The sequence below is a fragment of the Phaseolus vulgaris genome, chromosome 9 (genome assembly GCF_000499845.2).
Source record: "Phaseolus vulgaris cultivar G19833 chromosome 9, P. vulgaris v2.0, whole genome shotgun sequence".
In the NCBI taxonomy this organism is placed as follows: domain Eukaryota; kingdom Viridiplantae; phylum Streptophyta; class Magnoliopsida; order Fabales; family Fabaceae; genus Phaseolus; species Phaseolus vulgaris.
Window position 1 is genome coordinate 20,517,592 of NC_023751.2, and position 26,628 is coordinate 20,544,219.

Consider the following 26,628-nt stretch of genomic DNA (forward strand, 5'->3'; position numbering starts at 1 on the left):
TTTAAATTGATTTAATTATATTAAATATATACAAATTTTGTATTAGGATCGGGGAGAACTTAAATTGGTATCCCACGGTAGGAAATTCCGTAAATTTGGGATGCCTCATGCTGAGATTAAAGTTCTTGTACAAAATTCTGGATTATTTAGTCTGTGCAATATAAGCTATGAGGTGGGGGACAGAGGGTTGATTTAAGCCTTTGTTGAAAGGTGGCATGCTGAGACAAATTCCTTCCACCTTCCCATAGGTGAGATGACCATCACACTTGATGATGTGTCATCTCTTTTACACCTCCCCATTTTGGGTCAATTCCCTACGTATGTGCCCTTAGAGTACAACGGAGTTGCAACTATTTTAACTGAGTTATTAGGGGTGGAGGAGGCTCGTGGGAAGGCTGAGATGAGGCAGTGTCGAGGCGTCCACGTACGATTGAGTTGGCTTCGAGATATATATGCGGAATGTTGCGCTCAAGAGGCTTGGGAGTGTGCTGCTAGAGCTTACTTGTTGCATGTGGTTGGATGCATTATTTTTGCAGATAAAAGTGCCACATCTGTATCTGTTTCGTACTTGTTGTTATTCAACAATCTTCGTATGTGCGGTGGATACGCATGGGGAGCAGCAGCACTTACACATGTATATGAGCAGTTGAAGGATGCCTCCTACTTTAACACAAAGCAGTTAGGCAGTTATGTGACACTTGTTCAGGTATGAAACCATACAAATAATTAGCAATCACATGTTACATTCCATAATTTTTTGTATTAAATATTTTATAATTAATATAATGGAATTACGCAGGCATGGATTTATGAGCACTTCTCGGGCATGGGAAGAAGGGATATTAATCCCTCATATGACGAGGCACATCCGCGGGCAGCACGATACATTGTTGCCCATCAGATTTGTGCGGTTGGTGATGTGCGGGTGCAGTTGGATGGGCTCACACACGATGACGTCATCTGGACTCCATATGAGGACCACAGATTGAGCAGGTCATTTGAGACCATTTATTTATTCTCGGGTCACCTACGATTGGGCAACTTATTACAGAGACATATGCCCGAGCGTGTGTTGCGCCAATTTGGCTACGAGCAGAGCATTCCACCATCACCGATGTCGACTGAGAGTCCTGATGCACATGTCATTGATCAAAGGTGGTTGCAATTTGATCACTACTTGGTGACAGGTTTGACAGCTGCTTCTAGTCCATCTGCATGTGTTCCTGAGTACATGTCTTAGTTCAGGACGGTGTCATACCCATACATTCGCAGAGGTGAGCTTGGAGATCGACCCATTGTTGTACCGCATCGTCGCCTTCGTAGTCCAAATGCTGAGCAGGCAGGTCTCTCGTCTCAAGATGAGCGTGCACATTCGATAAGTTTTTTTTTATTGTTATGTGATTAAACAATATATTTGAGAAGTTTAATTTATTTTGAAGTTGGTGCAGGGTATATTTAGGCGCATTGTTAGTATTCTCCAACGCATGATAGATTGTCGTCAGGTCACTGAAGGCACTGACGCATATGAGAGTACAGAGGCAGCACTGCATTTAGCCCGAAGCGTGACAAATGACGGGGCGGTGTACACTAGACGATCACGTAATGTTTGTGGACGTCGTTGATATTTTGTTTTATTACATGATTGTAATAATAATAACTTTGTATGTGTACAATATGGTTGTAGTGTTTGCTATGTTGTAATAATAATAACTTTATGTTGTAGTGTTTGCTATTTTATTTTTATCTGACATAAACACGAATTCATTATGAATCGGAAATGAAGTAATAAATTATGAATCAAAAGTTAAGTAATAAATTATGAATAAGAACCCCACATTATAAATTATGTCTACATCAATCGTCTCCAAGGTTCACATATGTCGGATTAATACTAATTAATTGGGTAAAAGATTGCATCCTACCAACGTAATATGATGACCATAACCTTGCCTCTGGGTAACAATGTGTACACCATAAAATGTCAGCGGTAGGTATGGGACAATCATCAACCATTTTTACCTGCACAAAGTGTGAATCATATACATGACCAATACATAGTAATCGGTGTAGACCAACATCGGTAGGGGGTGCAGTACGTAATGGGAAAATAGTAATATTTTGTTTCAAAGACAAACAAACTAAGATAATATTGTATCTGCTTGCTATTAAGTATCCCATATCCGGTATTGTCATCCATTTGTCAACACTAGCCTGCAAAATACAATAATGAAATTAGATAGCATACAAGTTCAATTAATCAATGCACATGACTCTTATGAATATACACTTACCACTGACAACTCATCCACTAGTAGGGATCTCTTGATATGTTCTACCCGTTGATGACCACCTAATAATGTTGCATATTCTTCACGCCACTGAGATATTTCTTTGAATAAATCCATTCTGATAAGTGGCCATGACTCTTCACCCATCCCCAACAAGGAGGCAATAGCACGAAACCCACAATGTTCATCTGCTTTAACATCTATTACATCCAAAATATAAGGGTGACATTTCGGATGAAATTGATTAAGCATGGGAATTGCATTGGTGTTGGCCGTCACCTTAACCTTTCCCTTAGGAGTCTTCAAAGATGATGAGCTATCATTTACAATATGGATGCGATCTACATGCTCAAAATATGAAGGGATGCGTTTTGTAGACCTCTGAAATTTGTTTGTTTGACTCTTTTGGGATCCTTTTGTCTTGACTACATTAAGTGGTGCACATAATGTTGTCATGTCTGGGTAGGCAATTTCACGCAACTTGTTTTTAATTGTCACTTTGCCACACATGTCAACCTGTTTGAACCGGGATAGAATGACATCCCATTCTTGTTGAATTGACAACTCAGATGATGAATCACATTCAGATAAATCTGAAAAGCTTAGTCTCGTCCACATAACATGAACTTCACTAAGAGGAATGACACCCATAGCATATCTGGCTAATTGACAAGCACATGGTAATCCGTGAGTCCGTCTAAGTACACATCCACAACATTCACTATCAAACCCCACATCATTGACCCGATCAAACTCTTCAGCAATGAGAATCAAAGCATGTTTAGATACAAAGCCAACCAACATCTTGTACAACTGCACATTGAATGTGTGTCCTATCACATGTAGACTCATTTCAAAGGATGCCTTGATTTCATTATGTTGAAGTATAATAACATGCTTGATAACATCCCAACATGAGCACAAGTCTCCCATGCAATTTTGTAATATTCGTTTCAAAGACCAATGAGCTGATTCAACCCTGTATAAGTATAAAACATAAAACAATTAGACGTTATAATGAATTAAACAAAGTAAAGGCATTGATATACCTGTTTGATGTTGTATTTCCCAAATGCATTAATGAATCTGTCCAACACTTTACAATTTTTTTTTGTGCGGAATAATCCATGTGTTCTTCACATATTCAACAAGTAATGGTCACGATGAACAAATAGTTTCAAAACTTTTAACAAACTCATCAAATTGAGCAATATCTGTACAATCAATGATAGTCCTCCATGAATCCATCACAACTTCCCAAGCCTCGACAGAACCAACCAACATTTTACACTTTGCTTTAACATTCTTATTGATATGAAACCGACAAAGAAGGTTTCTTGCTTTAGGAAACACAATATTGATGGCATTCATCAAAGCAAGATCTCTATCACAAACAATGACTTCAGGCCCCACATGCGATGTCAAAAGTGACCATCTAAATTTTTGTAGTGCCCATATGAAGTTCTTTTCCTTCTCGCTAGATAAGAATGCAAAACCAGCAGAAAAGGACAAACCTGTACAAGTCACACCAACAATCTCAAGCAAAGACAGTCGATACTTGTTTGTTTTGTAAGTCGTATCCATCAAGAATACAATGTTAAATGCATTCAAAAGTTTCACAGCATCAGGATGAGTCCAAAAAATATCACTAACAATATTGGAAGACTCATGACACGTACTCCAGTGAAGATAGTTGTCACGGTCTAACAACATCATTAATTGTTGTAATTCAGTTCGTGGTCCTCTAACTGATCTCTTGTATGAGTATCTTGCATTGTATACTTGCTTTATTGTTGTCATATTATCCTCATTATTCTCCTTCAAAGTACGTAGTATGCTACTCGGTTTAACCATGCTTTTAGTCATATCAACAAGCATGGAATGTTCATTCGCTTTTAATCTGCCCGCATATGGATGACCAACTAATGTATCATACAAATCATGATTATGAGTACCACATATTACCTTAAGTACCCAACCTTGACCCTTTCCAATAGGTTTACCTCGCAATTTAAAGGGACATTGACATTTTCGAGTACCAGTTACAGTAACCTCCAAACCATCCTTATACTTTCTGTAACTACCCCCCCTTTCACAACCTAACAAGACATATGTTTTTCTCCCTTGCTTCCCATTTGCTATGTCAGACCTAATAATGACAATAACAAAACCAAGTCTATAAGCAACCCTACGGACCCATTCAAGTAAGTCTTCTCGCGAAGGAAAAACCTACACAAAGTTATTCCAACAATATTACAAAAACACTTCTTCAAATTATAAAGCAATAAACATAAATAGAATGAAATTTTATTCACCTCATCTGTTGTAAAATGAGTACCATAATCCTCTTCAACTAATTCATGTTGATGCACAAAATTCATTAATTCTTCCATATATATCATTTCTACTTCATCCGATCTTTTTGTAATCAATCCAACCTCCATGTCCATACTTACACCTTCATTCATAAAACATAAATTTCTATTTTATTCTAATTTTCATAAATTCAAACAAGTATGCAAAATAAAAACAACATTCAATTACCCTTCCGGATAGTGTAATCCATTAGTAAAATAGTACCTTCCAGATTAGATAATCCGTAATGCATTTCACAACTTCAAAGTGACTTCCGGATTGTTTAATCCATAAGTCAAATTAAAACAGCAAATTGCATTCCGGATTACATAATCCGTAAGTCATATTTAAAGTTCTAAAATGACTTCCGGATTACGTAATCCATAGTTCATTTTAATGTACCAGATTACACAATCTGGAAAAGTGAATATCTTTGTTTCGGATCCGGTTTACCCCAGCTTTAACTAATCCGGAACACTTTAATGTTGTCTTACGGATTGTGAAAACATTCCGGATTATAGGGGTGGATTCATTGCATGGATTATACAATCCGGTGATCTAGCGGATTAACCCAATCCGGAGAAATGTGTTTAAAGCACGAAGACTTACCTACGAACGGACGAGCGCGAAGACCACCCACCACAGCAACAACACCACCTCCACGGTTACCACCACAAGCACCACTATCACCACCGGCAAGCAACAAGCACCAAACACCAAGACCAAACACCTTCGTTCTTCATTTTCACTATGAGTAGAAAGTAAAACAAATTTTCTATTTTTATCTTTTTTTACTGAAGGGCAAATTTGGAATTTTAAAAGTATATGGGGGTGGCTGAAGAAGGGATGGAGGTGCAGGAAGAAGCACTCGAATCCAAGCCATAAAGCCAAATATTTTAGCCCAGTCATATATTTATTTTATATAAAGGCCATAGTAATTGGGTTTTAGTGATGATCCATTACAGTATAGGCCCATTATGAGTGTGAAAAAACGAAGACCAGAAAACAATGAAAGGATGACGAAGAAGAGGATGACATCGATGATGATGGAGAATTGAGGTTGAGGTGAATGTTGGAGCAAGAGTATAACAGCAATGGCATTGAGACTAAGGCCGAAAGTGTCTTCTATTGGGTCACCTTTTCCGCAGTTAGGTTCTTCTGCAACTGCCTGCTCATTCTCACAAGCATGCTCTGTTCCAAAACTGGGTTTTCATCACCTTCGCTTTCAACGCGAAAGAAATCCATCCCCAACAACATTCTTTGTTCGGGCTTCTAGAACCGACTCCAAAGGTGTTACCTTGGGCTTCAGGGCCCCGCAATTCGAGGTTTTAACCTTCCCCACTCCACCTTCTTTTGTTTTTTCTGTTCTTTGAAACATGGAATGGAGTAATTATTACATGCTTTACTTTTAATTTTTTTTTTGATGGATTGAAAATGTATTAGCTTCCGGAGCCCCTTACTGGGAAGGTTTGGACATTAGAAGATTTTGAAGTATATCCAGCTCTACTGGTAGGATGCCACTTACTCTTCATTCTTTCTGCCTTTTGTCAGCTTTGTTTGATTTGCTCACTTCACTGATTGTTCATTTTTCTTATGTTATGTTTGGAGTTTTTAATATGTAACTGAGAAGAGTTTATTTAACTCTCCAAGTGTTAGCATTTTCATGCAAGTTTTATATTAATGTAGTAATTCATTAAAGTAGATATTGCAGAATAATACCAGCAAGTGAGTAATTTCCCTTTTGCTTATGGGATGGTTATGTCTTCGTTCGTACAAGCCACCAAAAATTGAGGGAAAACATTTTTGTGGCTAAAGTTTTATGAACTTTCTGTTGTTCTTCCTTATAAATTACAATGCTTAAAGTAAGACCTTTCTGTAGTTGCTAATTTGGTGACATTTCGATAATCTCTAGTTCTAATTTAGTGGCAATGGGCAAAGTAAGACCCTGCTCACCTTCCTATTTTTTGTGGTCATGCAGGTTATGTTTCTATGCAACCACTGTCCATTCGTTAAGCACCTGAAAAAAGACATTGTAAAGCTTACAAGATTCTTTATGGAGGTAGTCAAATCAATTACCGGGAAGAAACATATTACTTTGTTCAGTGGCAGGTTGGACTTGCCCAAGTAAAATATGTTATAAGAATATTCTTTCCTCATTGTACAGAAAGGACTTGCTGTTATTGCTATATCTTCGAATTCCGTAGCCACACACCCCCAGGTTCTAGTACCTTCATATCCTGGAATAAAGCTACATTGAAAGTATTGAATGATTTGTGCAACTTAGAATTGTGCCTCACAGGATGGTCCAGAATTCATGGCAGAAGATGCTAAACTCTTTAAATATCCTTTCCCATACCTATATGATGAGGTATTTTCTTATATCCTTTAGTAACATTATCTGAGTTGGACTCCTTTTAACCAACGGTTAATGACATAATCTTTTTCCTTAGGGGTGAATATCATGTTGATACTGGGATGATGAACCTAAATAACCTACTGCTTAAAATAAATGTTATCCAAACTCTGCCATTAAAACCTAAAACCATAAGACCATCTGAAAAAACAAGGAGGTCAATCTGATTGTTTATCCTTATTAGAACATATGTTCATATAGAAGTGTTATAAACAACCTTGAGGGAGGGGGTTATACTATTGACTCCTTAGGTGGCGGCCAAGTTTTTGTTTTCATTGAATATTTTAATTCACAATGTGAATACCAGAACCAGATATTGAATGACAATACTTTATTGTTATTATTATTATTATTATTATTATTACCCATATGTTCAATTCAGAATGTTTTAGAAGTTATGCATTTTCCAGATCACTATAACATTTTTATACTAAAACTGGAAGTTCTTTTGTGATAGCAATGACTCAAATTGAATGGAAGCTTTGTCTGTAATTTGGTTAAACACTGATATTTGATAGATTTTTTTATGCAGTCGCAGGATGTTGCGCAGGATTTTGGAGCTGTTTGTACTCCAGAATTTTTCCTTTTCAAAAAGGTAATTACAATTACAACCATCATTATTCATTGTACTGTACATTGATCAGCATGATTTTGATTAGGGGTTAAATTAAACCCTCAAGTGTCATTGTATATATCATATTTCTATTAATTAATAACAGGCTGGTCGAAGGCCATTTGAGCTGGTTTATCATGGCCAATTTGATGATTCACGGCCAAGTAATAATATACCAGTCACTGGAAGGTTGGTTTCTTATATTGAATTAGCATTTGACAATCATTCAACATTTTTTTATTTCTTGGCAGTAGTAACCATTTAAATTTCTATATAAAGAGACTTGAGCTTGGCAATAGATCGTGTTCTTAGTGGCCAACCGCTACCATCAGTGCAAAAACCGAGGTACTTTCTACATATTCTTGTCCTTTAAATTGTTTGAGGGTCTTTCAAGCTTATGACTATGCTACATTTATGTCGTTTTTCTACTTGTATGAAGTGTTGGATGCAGCATAAAGTGGCACCCAGGGAAGAAATTTTGATCAATAAACTGTAATTATCTTGTTCAAAACATACTGTTCGGTGAGTTAAAGTTTCTTTTTCAGGCTTTGCTATGTTTTATGTAATGTCACTAACCATATTACAATCTTACACCTGCTTATTATTTTCTCAGTGTTCCTCTTCACCTAGAATTTCAATGAAACACCATTCGGTCAAACGAGGTTCGGGTGTCATTGTTCTTTGTATCTTAGGTTGTAATTGTAATAATGTCATGAACTTTGTTTTGCAATCCTCCTGGAAATACTATCATATTTTCTTTTGTTATAAGTTATTTATGATATTTTGTAAGAGTAAATGCCCATGTACTATCTATCCATTATATATCACTGTTGATATAATTTGTAAGATAAAATATGAATTTTAAAAGTTGAGTCATTTTTAATCAATTGGCTTTATACAAATTTTGACAGTAATAATATATGAAAATAAAACTCTAAAAGTATACATATAAAATAAAATCATTAATTTTCTCATCTTTTTTGGATGCATAATTGAGAAATGATGATGGGGTGTCCGTGTGATTTGTCTCATAATTGATACTTTCCAGTTTCCAAGTTCCTCAGTTGCTGAAGATCATCATAACATGTAAATTGCCTAACCATTTTCACGTGATGAAACAGGGAAACGAAGTAACTTTAAAGTACCAAGTCATGGACCCCAAAAAAGTACCAAGATATTCTGCTCCTTCTGTTTTTTTCTACAATTATTTACTTGTATTATCATCCTCCACTAACCTTGCTTCCACCTTTTTATTCAACAACCCTTGTCTATTTGTCTCCTTTACCTCAAAAACTTTACTTACAATTTATATCTCTGCTGTTATTACTTTAGCACAACAAAAAATTTATGATGAAAATGAGTGAATTATAATTCACGAAAACAATATGATTGATTATTAAAAGAATTATAGAGATATTTAACTTTTCCAAGTTTTTTTAAATAAAGTTAGAAATTCCGTTCAACTATGTCTATTTTTTCAGTTAGTTGGTATGTTGATATTTTTTTCCCGCTTTATCATTTTAATTAAAACCGTAATAAAATAAAATCAGCGAAGTTATTATTTTTGTTTTTGAAAATATAGGCACCAACACTTAGTATTCAAAACAAATTTCTATAGGTAGGTTTGTTCTTGTGGCTTATTGTTGTTGGTACAATATTTTTTTGTTATTATTTGTTGGTAACTTTTTATTGAATGAAGCTTTTTATCTCTTTCTCCTTGAATCAGTAAAAAAAATCTTTTTTTTCTTATTAAGTTCTGATTTTTTTATAAGAGAAGAATTTTCGCAATATACGGGATATTGAACAACGATTTTTAAAATGTATTTAAGGGACTTGTCGATCTCCTAGATACGATCTTTTTTCAAAATTGATAATTAAAGATCACACTTTAGGTGCTTGAGAAATCAACTTCTTCAAAATGGATGACTAAAAATCATCATTTGAACTATAAAGGCTTAAGAGAGATTATTAGAGTTCATTATTCCAATGAGACTCTTTTATTCTAACTATTTATATCCCATCTCTTATGTAAAACTCCATCATTGTTACTCATGATTTGAGTTAAGTGGTTAATGCACATTTGTAATAGCTTAAAAAAAAAGTTTAAACAATTGTTCTGCAACTTTCTTTTTCTTCTTCAAAATTAGATTTAGTAGTTATCGATGATGCTTATTTTTCTAAATGTGTTCTTTTAAGATTACATATGTAGAGTAAGACAAATGTACTTTATCTTGGTTATGATGTTTACAATAGATTACATTTAACATTATCAATTACTACAGGAACTTACTTATTTTAAGGAAGTGCTAGTGTTTGTATTTTTTAACGACGAAAATCCTTACTTCCGTAATTTTATCTTCTTACATTTTTAATTTAAATGATAATGCTTGTTAAACTGAAAAAAAAGAGTCAAATAGAGACTTAAAGGGAGAGATAGACATAATTTAATAGAAGTATTAACGGAAGTAAATTACTATCAAAAGAAAACTTTAGAAAAATAAATATCACTAAAAGATTTCAAAAACCAATAAAATAATACTTATATCTTTTAGGAATGGGAATGATAATTCAGTTCGGAGAAAATGTATTATTTTCAACTGTGACTGAATAGCTTTTTTTAAGGTCACGAAATTATACTTAGACAATCTTGATGTAATAATTTTTTTAAAAATTATAATAAAGAGTAATGCATGCAGATTCTCTATCATTAAATATGTAATAAATTGAGGAACGAGACATAGGCATAAAAATGTTGTTAAATTATATGAATTAGGGTATAAATTATATTTCTTAAAATTAAATTACACTCTCTTTTTTTTATTTCAAAAAAACTAAGCTCACATAAAATAACTTTTAAAACTGATTTTTCAAATTGATTTATGGTTCAAAACATTTTCAAACCACTTCAATAAAATCCAAGTCTGTTTTATGAGAAAAGTATATTTTTATAAAAATTCAAACAAATTTTATGTTGTGTTTGGATCGCGGATGGAGTGGGAGGATTTCTTGTTTAGATCAACATGTTTGAAGGTGCGAGTGCATATTGGAAAGAGAATTACACGAATTTTTTTGTCCTCTCACATATCAGGAAAGATGTCCATTGATGTCCACGTAGGGTATGAATATTTTACATTAATATCCTTAATATCCTTAAAATATTAATAATATTAATTATTTTATTATTATTATAATTATTAATATAATTATATATATACAATATACAAAATGAAATATTAGATAAATTTATTTAATAATTTTCAAAATATTTAATTATAATATTAATAATAAAATATAATTATAATATTAATATTAATAATAAAATATAATTATAATTATAATATTAATAATAAAATATAATTATAATTATAAATAAAATAATAAAATATAATTATAAATAAAAATAATAAAATATAATTATAATATCAACAAAATAACAAAATGTATATAATAATAAATATTTTTACTTTCATAAATTTTAATATATTTAATAAATTTATTTAAATTTAACACAAAATTATTTTTTATTACAAAATAAGAGTAATTATGATTATTATATATTAGACAAAAAATAATTAACTCAAACTTAAAAAACAATATACCATAACTCATTATTAAAATATTTTTTAATAACAAGGACAAATTTGTAAACTTACATTTTATACCTTTAAAATAAATTCTAAATTCTCTCATAACTATCATATCACTTACAAATCTCAATAAATCATCCTTAGAAATTTACTTTATTATCTCTCAGTCAAAAAAACCTCACACATCCTCTCTAATCTTCTCTAATCTACTCCCTCTCCTCTCCAACAAATCATAATCTCAATCCAAACACAACATCAATAATTTGGTTCAGGCTTTTCAAAAAACCAGACCATCCTCTAAGAGTATAAAGAACTACAAGCAAAGATGAAAGAAACATTATTGGCTGCACCATTAGGCACTTGAATAAAATCAGAACTTTTGTTTAGAAGCATTCACACCTTGACTTCTGAAAGTTTCTTGTATTTCAACCATATGGTTTCACCATTTGACTGTTTTCTAGTTCTTCAGCTCTTATATATCCTGACATGTAATGAACGTAGGGTTAATTTATGTGTGTTTGTAAGAAACAAACACACTAGTAGTTACTCCGTTCTGTCCTCCTGACTAGATTCATTGTGTCTACCTCTCACTGTCTCCAGTTGCTGTTTCCTCCAATCATGGTTTATTGTTCTCCATTTGTTCTCTTTGTTGCTCATGTACTCAGTTCTATATTTCCTCATTTATCATTTTCATATTATCTTACTGTCATTACAATATCCATCAGTGAAAAAATTCTTGGATGCTTATGTTTCTATGTTGCTATATATAGCTATAGTTTGTTTGTTTCCAATGGTTGACCGTGGATTTGTGATCAAACAAAAGGAAGCCTTCAAAATTGTGCAGTTAGAGAACAGAAAAAAATAAGAAATCAAAATAAATCAAATTTTTCTCGTGTTTGAATATCTGTTACTTAACTTCTCTAAATCTAAAATACATTTAACTTATCTTTGATTCATTTTCTTGTCATGGGGAGGTTCATCCAAAGAGAACTATATAAGGTAACAAAATGAAATGACATAAACTGAATGAACTATGAAAAGTATTTTGTTATTGGGAAAAAGAACTAGATATATTAAGTTTCTGATATAGAATTTAGTGTTGATGGTTGCTTGGTTTGTAACAAGGGAGATAAGATGTATGAAACTATCTGTGGGCCAAGGATGGTCTGGTATCACATGAATAAAAGCAAGGACTTCTTTTCACTGACATGGGCACGAGCTATCTCTATCTCTACACAAATAATTGGTGGGAACATTTATGAAGGGTTGTGGTCCAGGTGCTTCTCTTCTCTCTATAATTTTGCGCTTTAGAGGTTTATGCCAGGAAAGAAGGCACTGTCAACTCTTGCTTTTCAATGGCCCATCTCTCCAGTCCCTTGAAAGCTTTGTTCTTATGCTAAGCCTCCTTCCTTCTCTAAGAAGTCATTATTGCCCAGGTTAATTGAACCAAAGCTCTAAGGCACGGTACCACTATTAATTTGTTTACTTCTGCCACTGTTGTCGGCAAAAGCAGGTTCTTAGATTGTGTGAGTGGGACTAGTCCTAAAGCATTTTCTTCATGGATTTTAGTGCAATACAAGTAACAATTTGAAACTACATTGCAAAAACGCTGTTCTATTCTCGTTGAAATGCAAGTTTCTGGAATTATCTGCCTTGTTTTAACTCGACTTTATCTACAGAAAGAACATAATTGTGTAGTGTGGAATTGCCTTAAGATATAACATATTGTTCTTGAGTAAAAGGATATGGACATGTGGTCTTCGTTGAATAGAGAAAGACATAATTTTTATTAAACAAAAGCCACCGTGGTTGTAGAATCCACCAATTATGTTTGTGCCTTTCTCTTTCTAACAAGATCATATCTCCCAAAGATAAGGATCCAAATCCGTATAATTAATACTAATCTATACAAATAATTTGTGACTTGAAGAAAAAAAAAGAAATTAACAAATCTAGTAATCAAATTGGTGGCTAAGAAGAAGAAGAAGATGTTGATTCTATAATTAAAGGTTCACATGATCTGGAGAAACTTGAACAGTGAACTGCTGCTTTTGGATTCGCAACCATGCCTTTATGGAGAAAATTTGGTTTTTCGAAATCATCATTTTCATGTCTAATCTCCTTGAGCATTGCTGCTACGTCTTTCATAGTAGGCCTTTCTTCTGGTGATGGATTCACACAGAGGAGAGCCACTCCTAGAACTTGAAGCATCTCAGAGGTTTTTGTTCCACTCTGCAATACTAGTTGCTGATCAAGGATAGATGTAAATTCCCTTATTTTCTCTCGGATTTCGTTGCTAACCCATGTGACAATGTGAGCACTCTCTGGAATCCTGTTATCAGTAGGTTCCATCCCCGTTAAAACCTCAAGAAGTACAACACCGAAACTGTACACATCACTCTTTTCTGTGATCCTTAAACTGTATCCATATTCTGCAGTTTGATAGATAATGCTGTGGTGATTAGTCATCATCAGTAGTCACAATGCAATAGGGATAATGATCCAAAATGAACATAAGATACGAACAAGAATAAGAAAAGATTAAAGTAGAATATTGCTCGAAATTCTAATACGTCTCAGGACACTACTATAGAAAAAGAACAACCTAATTTAAGAATAAAAAACAAGTGTCTCAAAGTGTGCACAAGCAGATTAAGTACCAAAAGAGAGAGTAAAGGAATGTCTTAAAGTAAAAAGGCAATTGTTTTTTAATGACTTTTTAACAAAAGAATGATGTAAGACTGAAAGTTTTCTTAAACGGGCATTGTCAAACTTGAACTGCTGTTTTAGAATGACAAAAGCTTTTATACTCACCAGGAGCAATGTATCCATAAGAACCTGCAACTGTATGAGAGGCCCCTGAACACTCTGAGGAACTCACTAGTTTTGCAAGACCAAAATCTGCAAGAAAAGCTTCAAATTGTGGACCTACCAAGATGTTGTTAGCCTTAATGTCTCTGTGGACAATTGGAGGGATACAATCATGATGAAGATATTCTAAACCATGAGCTGCTCCCAGTATAATCTTATACCTGGCATCCCAATCCAAGAACAATCTCTTTTCATGAAGCAGTCCAAACAAACTTCCATTGCATATGTAATCAAACAAGAGCAATCTAGTTCTTCCATTGTCAAAGCATCCTAAAAGTCTCACTATATTCTTGTGTCTTATTGATCCAAGGGTCTGAACTTCTGCAGTAAACAGATCTCTCTCTGGTGGCTCTTCCTTCTTTATTGGCCATAACTTCTTCACTGCAATAATATGTTTGGTTGGAATCTCTACGCGATAAACAATTCCTGAGCAACCCTTTCCGACAATGTTTGATTCAGACAACTTTGTTAAAATGTCATCGATGGAGAAGTTTACTTTCTGGAATGGAGTGAAAGCCCATTCCATTTCATCACTATCAAAATTCCTGCCAAAGTTTCCCCCATGAATACGGAGAGCTAAAATTACTCCACAAGTAACAAAAATAGAAATTAAAACAACCCCAAGGAAAGTGTAGACAATAACATTTCTCATTGACTTGAAGCCTTGGCCATTTTCACTTGTATGGCACTTACTAATGCAAAGGTCAGGGTTACCAGCAAATGCAAAGAAGGGTAGATCTCGGAAGAACTTTGTATCAGGAAGAGAACCAGAAAAGCTATTATAGGAGACATTTAGAGACACAAGATTGTCAAGACTAACCAGTACAGTGAGTGTACCTGTGAGCTTGTTGTGAGAGAGGTCCAAGATGGATAGTTTTGAGAGATTTGACAAGGTCTCTGGAATGGGGCCACTAAGAGAATTCCAACTCAAATTCAAGAGGATATCTAATCCTTGCAAATGACCAATCTCATCTGGAATAGACCCAGTGATCCTATTGTTACTTATATCCAGCAACTGCAAATCCTTACACAGCCCCAGTGTCCCTGGGATCACACCAGAGATAAGGTTTCCACTTAAAATAAACTTATTTAGAGATTTAAGCTTGCCCAAATTCTCAGGAACACTTCCAGTTATTCTATTTGCTGAAAGTTCTAACACATTAAGACCAACTAGGAATTTCAATGAGGAAGGAATGGTTCCTTCCAGCACATTGCTGTGCAAGTCAAGCAATTCTAGATGAGCACAGTTACCTATCTCAGAGGGAATATCTCCACTGAGTAGATTATTTGACAACTCAAGAAAGCTCAAACTTCTTAAATGACCTATTTCTGGTGGAATTTGACCAGTAAAGTTGTTTGATCCCAGCCGTAACCTAATCAAACTGGTGCAGCTGCCAATATCAACTGGAATTTGACCTGAAAGTCTGTTTGATATTAGCAACAACTGAGTCAAATTCCCCAGATGAAAGAGTGCATTTGGAATGGAGCCAGTGAGGAAATTGTGTGAAAGATCAAGTGCTTCAAGTTTATCACAGTTGGATAGCTCTGTTGGTATATTTCCATCCAGTTGATTCTGCCAGGCATAAAAGAGGGTCAGTTCCTTCAGTTGCCCCATAACAGGTGGAATCTTCCCGGAGAATTTGTTGTTATCCAATTCAAGTTGCTTTAGCCTGGAAAAGTTGCCAACATAGGAAGGTATTTCTCCATAAATACTATTATCAGACAAAAGAAACTCCTCCAGTAAGAGTAGATTACTGAGAGTCACAGGTATCTGACCCCCCAGAGAATTCAAAGAGAAATCTATAACCTTGAGATTTGTACAGTTCCCAAGACTTTCTGGAATGGAGCCAGTTAAATTGTTCTGCCAAAGCAACACCCTCCTGAGGCTTTGCATGGAGCCCATTTCATAAGGAATGTTTCCAAAAAGCTGGTTTTCATACAGAAACAAATCCTCCAAGGCTGAGCAGTTCTGAATCTCTGCTGGGATACGACCTGTGAGATGTGCCGTGTAGACTGAAAGTGTCTTGAGATTTTGAAGCTCCCCTATACTTGGTGGAATCTCCCCAGAAACCCCAGTAACTGCAAGTCCCAGAAAAACAAGGGCCTTACAGTCTGATATCTGCATTGGAATTTCTCCATGAATACCTGGATTTCCTCCTGCTCTGAGAGTTTCAAGAGTCCTCAACAGGCCTATTTCTCCAGGTATCATTCCAGAGAGCTGGTTGTCATAAAGTGCCAGATGCTGAAGCTTTGAACAGTTTCCAATTGTAGTTGGAATTCCACCCTTCAAGGAATTGGAATTCAACAATAACAACTGCAGCTTAGATAGCATTCCTATTTCTTCTGGAATGCTTCCTGACAAAGCATTGAAGCTAAGGTCCAAAGTTACCAAGGAGGACAAGTTTCCCACTGAACCTGGAATCTCACCAGTGAGATTTCCATTTGAGATGACAAGAGTGGTGAGGTGACCAAAAGAAAGGAGTTGCGTGGGGAAGCTGCTACGCATATCTATGGATGTTATTATGATCTCTGACACAAACCCTTCTTTGGAACATGTTATGTAATCCCATGTACAAGGATCTTTGTTGGTCGGATCCCATGAAGAGAAGGCAGCGATAGAGTTGGAGGAGTTGAAGGTTGAAAGCCATGACAGGAGAGAGTGGCCTTCCTGGTTCAGAGCAGAGATGGATGGACACAAGGAGATATTAAGAAACAAGATAAAAAGAGTTAATGCATTGCTTGACATGATGAGGTGGTGTTCTGCTACTGTTGTATCTCATCCAAACATAGCAGCACTAGTCTCCAAGTTACTATGCCCTCTTTAGCACCATGGTTGGATATTCAAAGTCTCTTATCTCCATTTAAGTTACTGATGAAGATGTAGGCCGTTCTTAATCTTTAAACACTGTTTTACTTTTATATTTGAGGTGAATTTACAGCGAAGGCCGAAAAAAGAAACAGACAAATTAGAAGCATCATAGACAGAAGACGACGTAGTACAAGCAAATCAAGGTTAATATGCTTCAATACGGTAATGATACACTGTTTTTCTCTCAAGCAAATATTAAAAGTGTGTTAATCATTAATGTTATTTTAAGATGTTTTGAGTTGACATCTGGTTTAAAGGTGAATTTCTTGAAAAGTAGTATTGGAGGAGTAAGGGTTGATTTGTTTGAGATTTGGGGGGTTTTGTAGTTATACTTTTGTGAAGTGATGAAAACACCTTTCAAATATCTGGGTATGTCAGTAGGGGGGCGTCATAAGAGGAAAGTTGTTTCGGATGGCGTGGTTGAAAGAATTAAATCTAGACTCGGAAAATGGAAAGGTCGTTTCATTTCTTTGGCAGGAAGAATCTACTTGATAAAGTATGTTCTCTCGCCTGTCCCGTTGTTTTATCTGTTCATGTTTAAGGTACCTTCAGTAGTGTTGAAAAAGATTGTGAATATTATGAGGAATTTCTTATGGAGTTGGGGTTCGGAAGGGAGGAAAATCGTGTGGGCCTCTTGGGATAAGGTGTGTGTCAGGGAGCTGGTGGGCTTGGTATTATTAACATCAAGCTTTTTAATTTGGCCTTATTAAGTAAATGAGTTTGGCGGTTGGGTTTTAATAAGGGTGGTTTGTGAAAGGAGGCCTTAGAGACTATATACAGAGGATGGAGAAGCTTGAAAAAAGGTTGGGTTAAACAACAAAGATTCCTTTGGTGGAGAGTTTTGAAGGCGATATGGAAGTTGGAGGACTGGGGTAGGAGTTTCGAAGACTGCTTTGTTTGGGAAGTTGGTAATGGAAAGTCTATTAAGTTTTGGGAGGACAGATGGGTGGGTAATGAAGACCTAAAGAGTAAATTCCCAAGGTTTTTTCTCTCTTTGTGTTTCTAAAGAAGCTTCGTTGGATTGTTGCGGAACTTGAGTTAACAATGGGTGGAAGTGGGATTTGGTTTGGAGAATGAGTCTTTTTGTCTGGGAGAAGAATCAAGTCAATCAGTTCTTGGAAGTGGTGCAAGCTTTTGTGCTTGATTTGGAAAAAGTTTTTAAGTGGACTTGGAAAGATGTCAGAAGTTTAGAGTTTTCGGTTATGTCTGTCTATGTTGTTTTAGAAGGAGGAGTATCTGAAGGGAAACATCTGCAATTATTTAAGGCTCTTTGGAGGATTAAAGTTCTACCTTCGGCCCATTTTGTTGCTTGGAAGGTATTGGAAAACAATATCGCAACCAAAGTTAATTTGGTCAGACGTGAGATTGTGGTTAAAATTATTATGTGTAGCTTGTGCGGGGAAAAAGAGAAGACTTCTTCTCGTTTGTTTTTTGGTTGTCGATTCGCTTGGATTGTGTGGAGTCTCTGTTATGTGTGGTTAAGGTTAAAATCGATTGATCCTCTTAACCCTCATTCCCATTTCTTGTAGTTTAACATGTGTAATGCACATAATTATGTTAATTTGGTCTTGGGGAATGTTTGGATTGCGGTGGTTAGTGAGATTTTATGTGTTAGGAACAAGGTCATCTTTAAAGATGGAGTGGTGGATCATTTAGAAACTTTCTCCCTTACTCAATTGAAGGTTTGATCTTAAATTTCCTTAAAATTCCATCTGCATGTTTTTCTTATTCAAATTGGTGTCTTGAAGTTTTGGTTTGTCCAAATTCGATTTAAATTTGGTTCAAGCTTGTTGGTTTTTTGGTTTTAGAGATTATTACTTTAGAGTAATTTGATTGGTGTTAGAGTAGTTTAGTTAGTATTATGTTGACGGATTGTATTTGATGAGTTGTATAAGAATTGGTTCACCCCTAAAATAATCCAAATTTATTTATTTATTATTACCGATAAAAAACATAACACACTTAGTTGTGCATTATTTAACCTCCCTTGCCATAATCCTTATCACTACATATTTACTGATAGCATCTGTAGTGATTTTTCATAAATTTAAAAATCAGTTATTTTGAGTTGTGCGATAATTATTAGATCTATAGTTCTTAAAGATTCCACTATTCCAAAGAAAACTTCTTCGAACATTTAAATTTTTTGTGACATTATTGGACGTGTGAAGAGTTTTAAGCAACTCTATCATGATTGTGCAATCATGAGAGGGGTTAAACAATTATGGTTTTTTTTACTATTGTTTTAGAGAGCTTTTAGGAAGTACACACCTACTTATCTAAAAATAAACTATTCAAGCGTACCTAAGAAGTATGAATTTTATGAAATCTAAACATTTCTCTTCTATGTAACAATGATATTTCACGGTATATAATAAAATATAAATTTCATTTTATAAATTTATTAGTTAAATTAGATTTAAAATTCATTTTTTAATATAGTATGAATATCATTTAAAAAAATTCTTTTAAATTTAACCTAAGGAAGTATGTAGGAGATGACAGATGAATTAGAAATAAGTAGATCTAATGGAAGAATATATAAGCTCTATGCAATAGAATATCTTGATTGTCTTTTTCAGTGTCTACTGGTCCTGTGCATATGCTACTTCGTAGTGAGATTCAAATTTGGACAATAGAATTATAGAAAAAGGCAAATATTACTATAATTTGACAGAACATTCTTAGGTGGCTAAACTTTGAAACCTAAATGTAACTAGCAATCCTGCAAGGTGGGGGTCCGAAATCTTATCTATTTTCCCTGTATGTAGTCAACATGCACAAAAGAAAAGGAAAACCATAAACTTGTATATCAAATTTGAATGGAACTATAAGGAATATTATTCTTTATTCTGGTTGTCTTACATTTTTATCAACTCGCCATTACACAATTTCTAGTTACACAATTTTCTATAGAAACTATATTTCATTTATCCAACTGCTGAGTTAAGAATTTTTATTCAAATTGTAACTTTTCATATAATTTCAGAGTCATTTGGTATCTAGTTAATTAACTTCATTTTTATGTATTATATATTTTTTAAAATGTTGTTAAAGAAAAATTTCACTTACCTCCTCTAAAATTATATTAAATGACACACTCTTCATGTTTTTTTTTAATAAATGACATCCACCTCACTTATATTTTTAGTATTGTATTTATAAAAAATAAATTCTTATTTTGTGTTTATAAAAAAAATATTGATTTTTTATTCTTATTAGTTTAAATTTTTAGTCAATATTATATTTTGAAAATAAAATAAAATAAGCGAGTGGGATTTTATTAAGAATATAAGAAAAAGTTAAGCATGTATGTTTAAAAATGAAAGAAAATGTGAATGGTATTTTATTAAAAAATAAAAAAGTAATTACAGTTTCTGTTATAATTAGATATCATCTATAAGATCAAATATTTGTTAATATACATATGTAAAGGTAGTAGCAGACAGTGATCAGAAAGTGGCTATATACATATTTGAATGAGGTAACAGAAGTTCTATTTTAGATTCTTCCTTTTCTTTTAGGTGGAAGTGACAAGAGTTGCTGTGAATTACCACAGTGATGGTTCATCTAATTTGACATAAGAATCCAAGTAGCTGCACCTAATTAAAAAATGAGGAACACAGAAGTAACTACAGAAGCCACATAACTACAACCTTTTCTGTTATACCTGCATGGAGAGATCTCAAAATCATCTTCTATTTCATAAAGTTGTTCCTTATCATCAAAGTCAGCACACGACTTTCCCAAAGGAAGATATAGATGCATTGTATGAATGCTTTTTTCCTAACACAAACATTCTTCCAAATCCAACTAAAAGGATGTAACTCCTTATAAAATCTAATTTAACTATCAATTTTTCATGAAAATGAAAATTGTGCAGCTCCTTTAATTATTTGTATTTTCTTGGTCTGTACACACCCCATGGTGGGGTGTAGCTAGAGGGATTTTGACTGGTCTAAGAGAAGGGTTGAGTTGAGATAATGAGTATGAATATAGTAAATTATTATAGGTGACCTTGTCTTAACTGCGTGTGTTATGTTGGGAAATAATTGTTGAGAAACAGCAAAGAGAACTTGAATGTGAAGAAAGCAAAGAGAGAAAAAATTGAGGGACAGAAAATGATATTTGATTAACAGGAGATGTGGAGTGATTTGAGGATGAAAACAAGTTGGTATCTGTTTAGGGATCATGTGGGGGCATAGGGTTAAGTTAAGCTAGGATTTGAAAGGTGGGGACACATGATTCCCTAACCACAACAACTAGAGATTAGTGACTAAGTTTTACATAACATTATTATTAAGATACTTTTAAGGAATTGCCTCTGTTACTTGGATCACTTGCTTATAGAAAATAAATTTAATAGTGATGAATTAATTATAAGAAATGTTAAAATTTTCAAAAACAAGTGTTTTCGGGAATCAGTTTGGGATAATTAATTATTTGCTGAAACGATCTATTATCCAGTAAAATTAATGTTTACAATCTGTTAGTTGTTCTGCACCTAATTGATTATTGATTGTGATAAGCAAATTTAAATCGAGTTAGAATTTTATATTAATTAAAATATTTTTTTATACTTTTATCCAAATCAATTATTCAATAAAGTTTTCTTTAACAACAATTAACATGTGCTCATGATATATATATATATATATATATATATATATATATATATATATATCACATCCTTCAATCAAATCAAGTTTGAAATTACCTTTTTTTAAATAAACTTAAACGTTTTCTTAATTAATTCGACATTATATATATATATATATATATATATATATATATATAGAAAGAGAGAGAGGGGGGAGAGAGAGTTATTTTTCTTCAAAGATTAATGAATAGAAAAAGAATAATTAATATTTATTGTAAGAATTCATTTGAGTCTCTTACATATCATTTAAATAAAATTTCAATGAAATAAAAGTACAACAGCATGAATTATAAAAAAATAAAATCGTAATTTAATAATTTTATTTAATTTCAATTAATATATTAAACTAAATATGTAGGTTTAACTTTAATAATTATGTAGTTTAATTGTTAGTCATTTAAAAAAAAATAAGTGAAGAAAGATTGGCAATTTTCAAAGTGACATGAAATATTAAGAAAAACATGGAAAAGTTAAATAAAAAGCAGTTAAAATTTAATTTAATATATATAACACAAAATATCATGTGTCAATTTCAATAAAAAATATATTATATTAATATTATACCACAAGTTTAAGGAAGATATTATCTTTGGAAAAAAAAAACAAGTTAAAGCTTAATTTGATTCTATTTTGAATTATATAGATGTAGAAAGCGTGCAGGTAACAAGCAATGAGTGTGCGTATGAGCAAGAAACGAATAATAGAATAGTAACATATCCCGCAATGCATTGCTGATGGGCCATGCATACAGAAACCTTTGTTCTGTAGCATTTAACTAATTAACTGAGTGTAGGTTTTTCTTTCTCAGAAATGAAGGTAGAGAAGAAGCAAACCTTCATTAAATCAAGGATGAAAAATAAGAAACCAAACATTCTTGTGATGTGAGATTATTATTTATGATTGAGGGACCCTTGCTTGTCGTTGCATTATATGCCACATCAATAATTTATGTGCCCTTTCATTTTGCCCTACCAACTTCTTTCACATGTATATCTTCCAATCACAAATGTTACCATACATCTAATCATTTATTCGCTTATGTCCATGTATCACAATACATTTACTGTGCCTCTCAACTTTTCAAAATCACTAGGTTAATCATCCCAATCCACTCATATCACACCTTCTTCTATAATATAAGTGTAACTTTTGTGATTCAGTTTTGTAGGATTGAGTTCTTAAGATTTAGAACTAATTAATTGAAAAAAAACAAAAAAGCATGCCTTGGAATAGCATCGATTCCTTTCTTAAATGGGAAACTATGGACACTAGTTAGATGCAAAGACCAATTGGCAAGTAACTAGAATAATAAAATAACCGCAAACTTGTTTCAATTTTTCCAAATTGGTTTTGCTAGGCCATGGCATCACTGCCCCAATTGTCTGCCACATTAGGAGCTTGCATAAGCTCAAAAATTAAAAGCATTGACGCACTACCATGCAGTGCCCAATTAAGCAGCAGCAACAAGAAGAGTGCTGGTGCGTTGTTTCCATTAACATTAGTGAGAGAAAAGAGGCCCAAAATAGAGTCATGGAAACAGCAAAGTGAAAAATGGAAAGTGTGGGCTGGGGAAAGTTCTGAGTTGGTGCCACGATCAGATGTAGAGAACGTTGTGAAAGATTTCCACCGTGCCTTCAATGGTAAAAACATTGAACAATTGAAGCAGTTAATTTGGGATGATTGTGAGTACCAGGACTACCTCTTCTACAGTCCTTACAAAGGCCAGGTTAGTTTCAACATTTTCTCTTCTTTTCATTCTCAATTTGAAATTGGAACAAAAATGGATTATAACTTCTGAGTGGATTAAAGCATAAGTATGAGTATATTGAAGCATATAAAATGCTTAAAAGTTCGATGGTGTCAATATATTTGGTTAATTACTCTCTCCATTTCTTTTGATTTAGGGGAATGTGATAAAGTTCTTGCAGAACGTGATGGAAGCGATGGGTCCAAATATAAAAATTGCTGTGGGAGAGATCAACGTGGAAGATGTGAAAGAGGCCAAACTTATGGCTACTGTATTTTGGCACTTGGGTACCTCACTTCACTTCCCTCTATTATTTTTCTCCTTTTAGGTCAACTTTCAATCAACATCTCTAACAATATCCCAATACTTTTGGGGGCAATTTCTTCCTCTACCTCCATCTTTTATTATTGAACATTTTCATAGAATATGTGAAATGATTATTTTGTTTCCTTTTTATTAACATTATTTATTTAGATTTATATATTTTGAATTTTAAAATTTAAAATACAAAATTGTATTATGAATTCTAGAGTTCGTAATGTATTTTCCAATTTTTAGAATTCAAAATATATTATGAATTTTCAAGAAAATAAATCCTAGACTTTTAGTTAAGGGTAATTTTGGAGTTGAAAAAATTATGGAGGTCCAGGAAGAAACTATGGAGGTGAAGAAGAGTTGTCTACTTTGGGTTTGTGTGGCCCAACACTATCTTATCACTTCCTAGACTCTTTCTTCCTACACTTCCATACCTTCTTGTGTCACCCCATACTAAATATAAAAATACCATTTTATCCTTTTTTTTCACCCTCTTGGATTTGAAATAATAAGCCTATGGATTATGTAATCAGGATAAATTCTAGATTACATAATCCGGAAGTTAATTTCATATTTAGAAAAGACTTCCGGATTATGTAATCCAGAAGCTAATAACACATCTGAAAAAAAGGCTTCCGGATTACATAATCTGGAAGCTTATGTATAGAAAAGACTTTCGGATTATGTAATCCAGAAGCTAATCACAAAAGACTTCTGGATTACATAATCCGGAAGCTAATTCTGAATCTAGAAAAAGACTTCTGGATTATGTAATCCGGAATATTGAAAAGGGTATTTTTGGAATAAGAAAAGTTTATGGGGGTGGCACAAGAAGGTATGGAGGTGCAGGAAGAAGCAGCCCACTTCCTATTGGAAATTGGGCTCATCATGAACACCGGTGGGCTAAATAAACACACAATTTTACCAACTTTATTTCTTCTGTAGAGTGGTAATCTACATTTTAAAACTTTCATATTAACTTTTTATAATAAAAGGGAACACTTCTTGATAAATATTCTTTGTAGAGTGGGGAAACGACAAAAAGAAACTACCCTTCTCAAAAGGATGCAGATTCTTTTGGTTTAAAGAAGTTGACGGAAAATTGGTTATTAGGTAAATCCATGATATTTGTTCTCTGTTCTTATTGAAACCATGCTTCATCATTAAAATCACAATTCCTAAACATTTTAAAGCAGTTTTAACTTTTTTTTATTAAAGTCAGATATAATTGTATGTAGCTATTTGCAGCAAGATAACAGGCTTGGAGGAACTTCCAATAAAACCGGGTGAACTAGCTCTGGTATCTTCCTCATTCAGTATTCTGTCCTTTTATTTACTTTTTCAACACAATTACTGGTTTTCTATTATATTTATAAATTTAAATTCACCTTATTTTAATTTTTTTGGTCATAATGTTTTAACATAATGTAATAGACTGATAAATGAATTCCCAATTTAATTTTAATGATAAATAAGGTTAAATAAAAATAACGATTAATCTCTGCAGAATGCCCTAAAAGCAATTAGTACGTTTTTGGACAGCTATCCACCCATGGCTGCAGGTACATATATCCCATCCCTTTCTTAATTATTTCTTCTGTTTTATTTATCCACTATTTAACATTATAATATCCAATTTAACAAAAACAATTTATCGCTTTATTTTTAATTTATATTTGCAATAAATATTTATATAAGTTGGTATGGTATGATATAATTCTAACAAAATTCAATTTCAATTTGGTGTTTTGCAGTCTTACTTAACTATCCTGCTTTTCAAGATGATTGATGGCACAAGCATGAGGGATCGGGGAAGTCCATCACATGTTTTTTAACAATTAAAATGTGCTTCTATTTATACATGAATAATATGTATTTTTAATGGATAAAGTGCAATTATAGTCCTACATAATGTTAAATTTTAAGAAATTTATAATTTATTATATCTGTGTTTTTATCAATATCTCTGTTGATTTTCTAATAACACCTATAATTATTCATCTTTACTCTTAAGAAGCATCTCTCACTTCAGATAAAAAAATTCAAAGATTTGAGACTACAACTAAAAAAAATTATAGAAATTTGTTCAAGCATGAATATTTTAACATTCACCCGACCTTGTAACTTTACGGTATTTAAAAACTTAATAAATGAAAAGAGTTTCATATAAATTTATAAATTAATGTCATAAACCTTTTATATGTTAAATTCCATTTTTACTTAAAATATTGTATGGTTTTTATAAGCAAAGAAATAATGCGTATGAGGATTCCAAACTTATATACATCCTCAAGTGTCATCCAAAACCAAAATATAACATTAATATTTGGACCATCATTAAATAGAGTGAAACTCCTTATCAAAACCTAAACCAAATTGTTCAAAAACTATATTGCAGTGGACCTCACTTGATAGCAACAAGATCCTTTATATATATACTTCCATCAATCTTTAAAGATATTTTTTTAGTAGTTATCTAGTTAAAATAGCGTATGTCTTTTATCTATAGTCTCCAACTATTTCGATTTACAAATCATTTTTTACTTCTCTAACTCAATCTTTCTACTTTCTTGTCCTCCACACCATGGAAAAGTACTCTGCAGTTAAATCGATTTTCTATCAACCATTTTAGAAATTCTGAAGAATGATAGATGCACAAACTTTAGAAATATTAAAACAACTTTTAGTGTGCAAAGTCTCCCAGGCTAAAACATCAATTTCATCTTCCATGCTCTTAATTTCATTGACTTTATAGGTTTGAGTTTGTGCATTTTTAGATGTCTCAAGAGTTTATACACAACATAAACCTCATTTGTTTTGATTACATTTTATATTTCTTTGATATCCATTAAGACCCTTCATTCGCAACTTGGTATTCAGTATATCTGGCAGTTATTTCCCAGACCATTT

At 33.3% G+C, this 26,628-nt stretch overlaps 5 protein-coding genes across 7 annotated transcripts; 3 read left to right on the forward strand and 2 right to left on the reverse strand.

Annotated features, from left to right (window-relative positions):
• Positions 1-253: 253 nt before the first annotated feature.
• LOC137822296 (protein MAINTENANCE OF MERISTEMS-like) lies at positions 254-1,240 on the forward strand. The gene is made up of 2 exons (XM_068627181.1): positions 254-706; positions 800-1,240. The coding sequence occupies exons 1-2, from the start codon at positions 254-256 to the stop codon at positions 1,238-1,240; spliced, it is 894 nt and encodes a 297-aa protein (XP_068483282.1).
• Positions 1,241-2,005: 765 nt separating this feature from the next.
• LOC137822297 (uncharacterized) lies at positions 2,006-4,738 on the reverse strand. The gene is made up of 5 exons (XM_068627182.1): positions 4,604-4,738; positions 3,484-4,517; positions 2,292-3,267; positions 2,136-2,211; positions 2,006-2,019 (listed from the first exon to the last, which is right to left on the reverse strand). The coding sequence occupies exons 1-5, from the start codon at positions 4,736-4,738 to the stop codon at positions 2,006-2,008; spliced, it is 2,235 nt and encodes a 744-aa protein (XP_068483283.1).
• Positions 4,739-5,593: 855 nt separating this feature from the next.
• On the forward strand, positions 5,594-8,978 carry LOC137821450 (uncharacterized). Of its 2 annotated transcripts, XR_011082801.1 has the most exons (11): positions 5,654-5,968; positions 6,087-6,152; positions 6,622-6,702; positions 6,808-6,861; positions 6,943-7,011; positions 7,589-7,651; positions 7,776-7,858; positions 7,949-8,014; positions 8,109-8,191; positions 8,283-8,331; positions 8,791-8,978. XR_011082801.1 is itself a non-coding variant. In XM_068626046.1 (10 exons), the coding sequence occupies exons 1-9, from the start codon at positions 5,738-5,740 to the stop codon at positions 8,149-8,151; spliced, it is 756 nt and encodes a 251-aa protein (XP_068482147.1). In that variant the 5' UTR covers positions 5,594-5,737; the 3' UTR covers positions 8,152-8,191; positions 8,283-8,465. The 2 variants fall into 2 exon arrangements, 1 of the variants encoding a protein (XP_068482147.1); XM_068626046.1 differs by lacking the exon at positions 8,791-8,978 and having other exon boundaries at positions 5,594-5,968; positions 8,283-8,465.
• A 4,041-nt stretch (positions 8,979-13,019) lies between these two features.
• LOC137821639 (LRR receptor-like serine/threonine-protein kinase RGI1) lies at positions 13,020-17,031 on the reverse strand. The gene is made up of 2 exons (XM_068626322.1): positions 14,071-17,031; positions 13,020-13,688 (listed from the first exon to the last, which is right to left on the reverse strand). Exons 1-2 carry the CDS (start codon positions 16,871-16,873, stop codon positions 13,228-13,230), a joined length of 3,264 nt encoding a protein of 1,087 aa, XP_068482423.1. The 5' UTR covers positions 16,874-17,031; the 3' UTR covers positions 13,020-13,227.
• Positions 17,032-22,989: 5,958 nt separating this feature from the next.
• On the forward strand, positions 22,990-25,679 carry LOC137822033 (uncharacterized). Of its 2 annotated transcripts, none has more exons than XR_011082914.1 (6): positions 22,990-23,382; positions 23,561-23,690; positions 24,744-24,831; positions 24,957-25,018; positions 25,226-25,280; positions 25,473-25,679. XR_011082914.1 is itself a non-coding variant. In XM_068626918.1 (6 exons), exons 1-6 carry the CDS (start codon positions 23,017-23,019, stop codon positions 25,505-25,507), a joined length of 726 nt encoding a protein of 241 aa, XP_068483019.1. In that variant the 5' UTR covers positions 22,990-23,016; the 3' UTR covers positions 25,508-25,679. The 2 variants fall into 2 exon arrangements, 1 of the variants encoding a protein (XP_068483019.1); XM_068626918.1 differs by having other exon boundaries at positions 24,967-25,018.
• The last annotated feature ends 949 nt before the right edge of the window (positions 25,680-26,628 follow it).

Excerpts from the sequence above, each read along its gene's own strand:
- LOC137821639 (XM_068626322.1), bottom strand. The coding sequence starts at position 16,873 with ATGTCAAGCAATGCATTAACTCTTTTTATCTTGTTTCTTAATATCTCC. Across the intron at positions 13,689-14,070 it reads TTATGGATACATTGCTCCTG|AATATGGATACAGTTTAAGG; the intron begins GTGAGTATAAAA and ends ATCAAACTGCAG.
- LOC137822296 (XM_068627181.1), top strand. The coding sequence starts at position 254 with ATGACCATCACACTTGATGATGTGTCATCTCTTTTACACCTCCCCATT. Across the intron at positions 707-799 it reads GTTATGTGACACTTGTTCAG|GCATGGATTTATGAGCACTT; the intron begins GTATGAAACCAT and ends GGAATTACGCAG.
- LOC137822033 (XM_068626918.1), top strand. The coding sequence starts at position 23,017 with ATGGCATCACTGCCCCAATTGTCTGCCACATTAGGAGCTTGCATAAGC. Across the intron at positions 24,832-24,966 it reads GACGGAAAATTGGTTATTAG|CAAGATAACAGGCTTGGAGG; the intron begins GTAAATCCATGA and ends AGCTATTTGCAG. Across the intron at positions 25,281-25,472 it reads CTATCCACCCATGGCTGCAG|TCTTACTTAACTATCCTGCT; the intron begins GTACATATATCC and ends GGTGTTTTGCAG.
- LOC137821450 (XM_068626046.1), top strand. The coding sequence starts at position 5,738 with ATGGCATTGAGACTAAGGCCGAAAGTGTCTTCTATTGGGTCACCTTTT. Across the intron at positions 6,153-6,621 it reads AAGTATATCCAGCTCTACTG|GTTATGTTTCTATGCAACCA; the intron begins GTAGGATGCCAC and ends GTGGTCATGCAG. Across the intron at positions 8,015-8,108 it reads CCATCAGTGCAAAAACCGAG|TGTTGGATGCAGCATAAAGT; the intron begins GTACTTTCTACA and ends ACTTGTATGAAG.
- LOC137822297 (XM_068627182.1), bottom strand. The coding sequence starts at position 4,738 with ATGGACATGGAGGTTGGATTGATTACAAAAAGATCGGATGAAGTAGAA. Across the intron at positions 4,518-4,603 it reads CTCATTTTACAACAGATGAG|GTTTTTCCTTCGCGAGAAGA; the intron begins GTGAATAAAATT and ends AACTTTGTGTAG. Across the intron at positions 2,212-2,291 it reads TAGTGGATGAGTTGTCAGTG|GCTAGTGTTGACAAATGGAT; the intron begins GTAAGTGTATAT and ends TGTATTTTGCAG.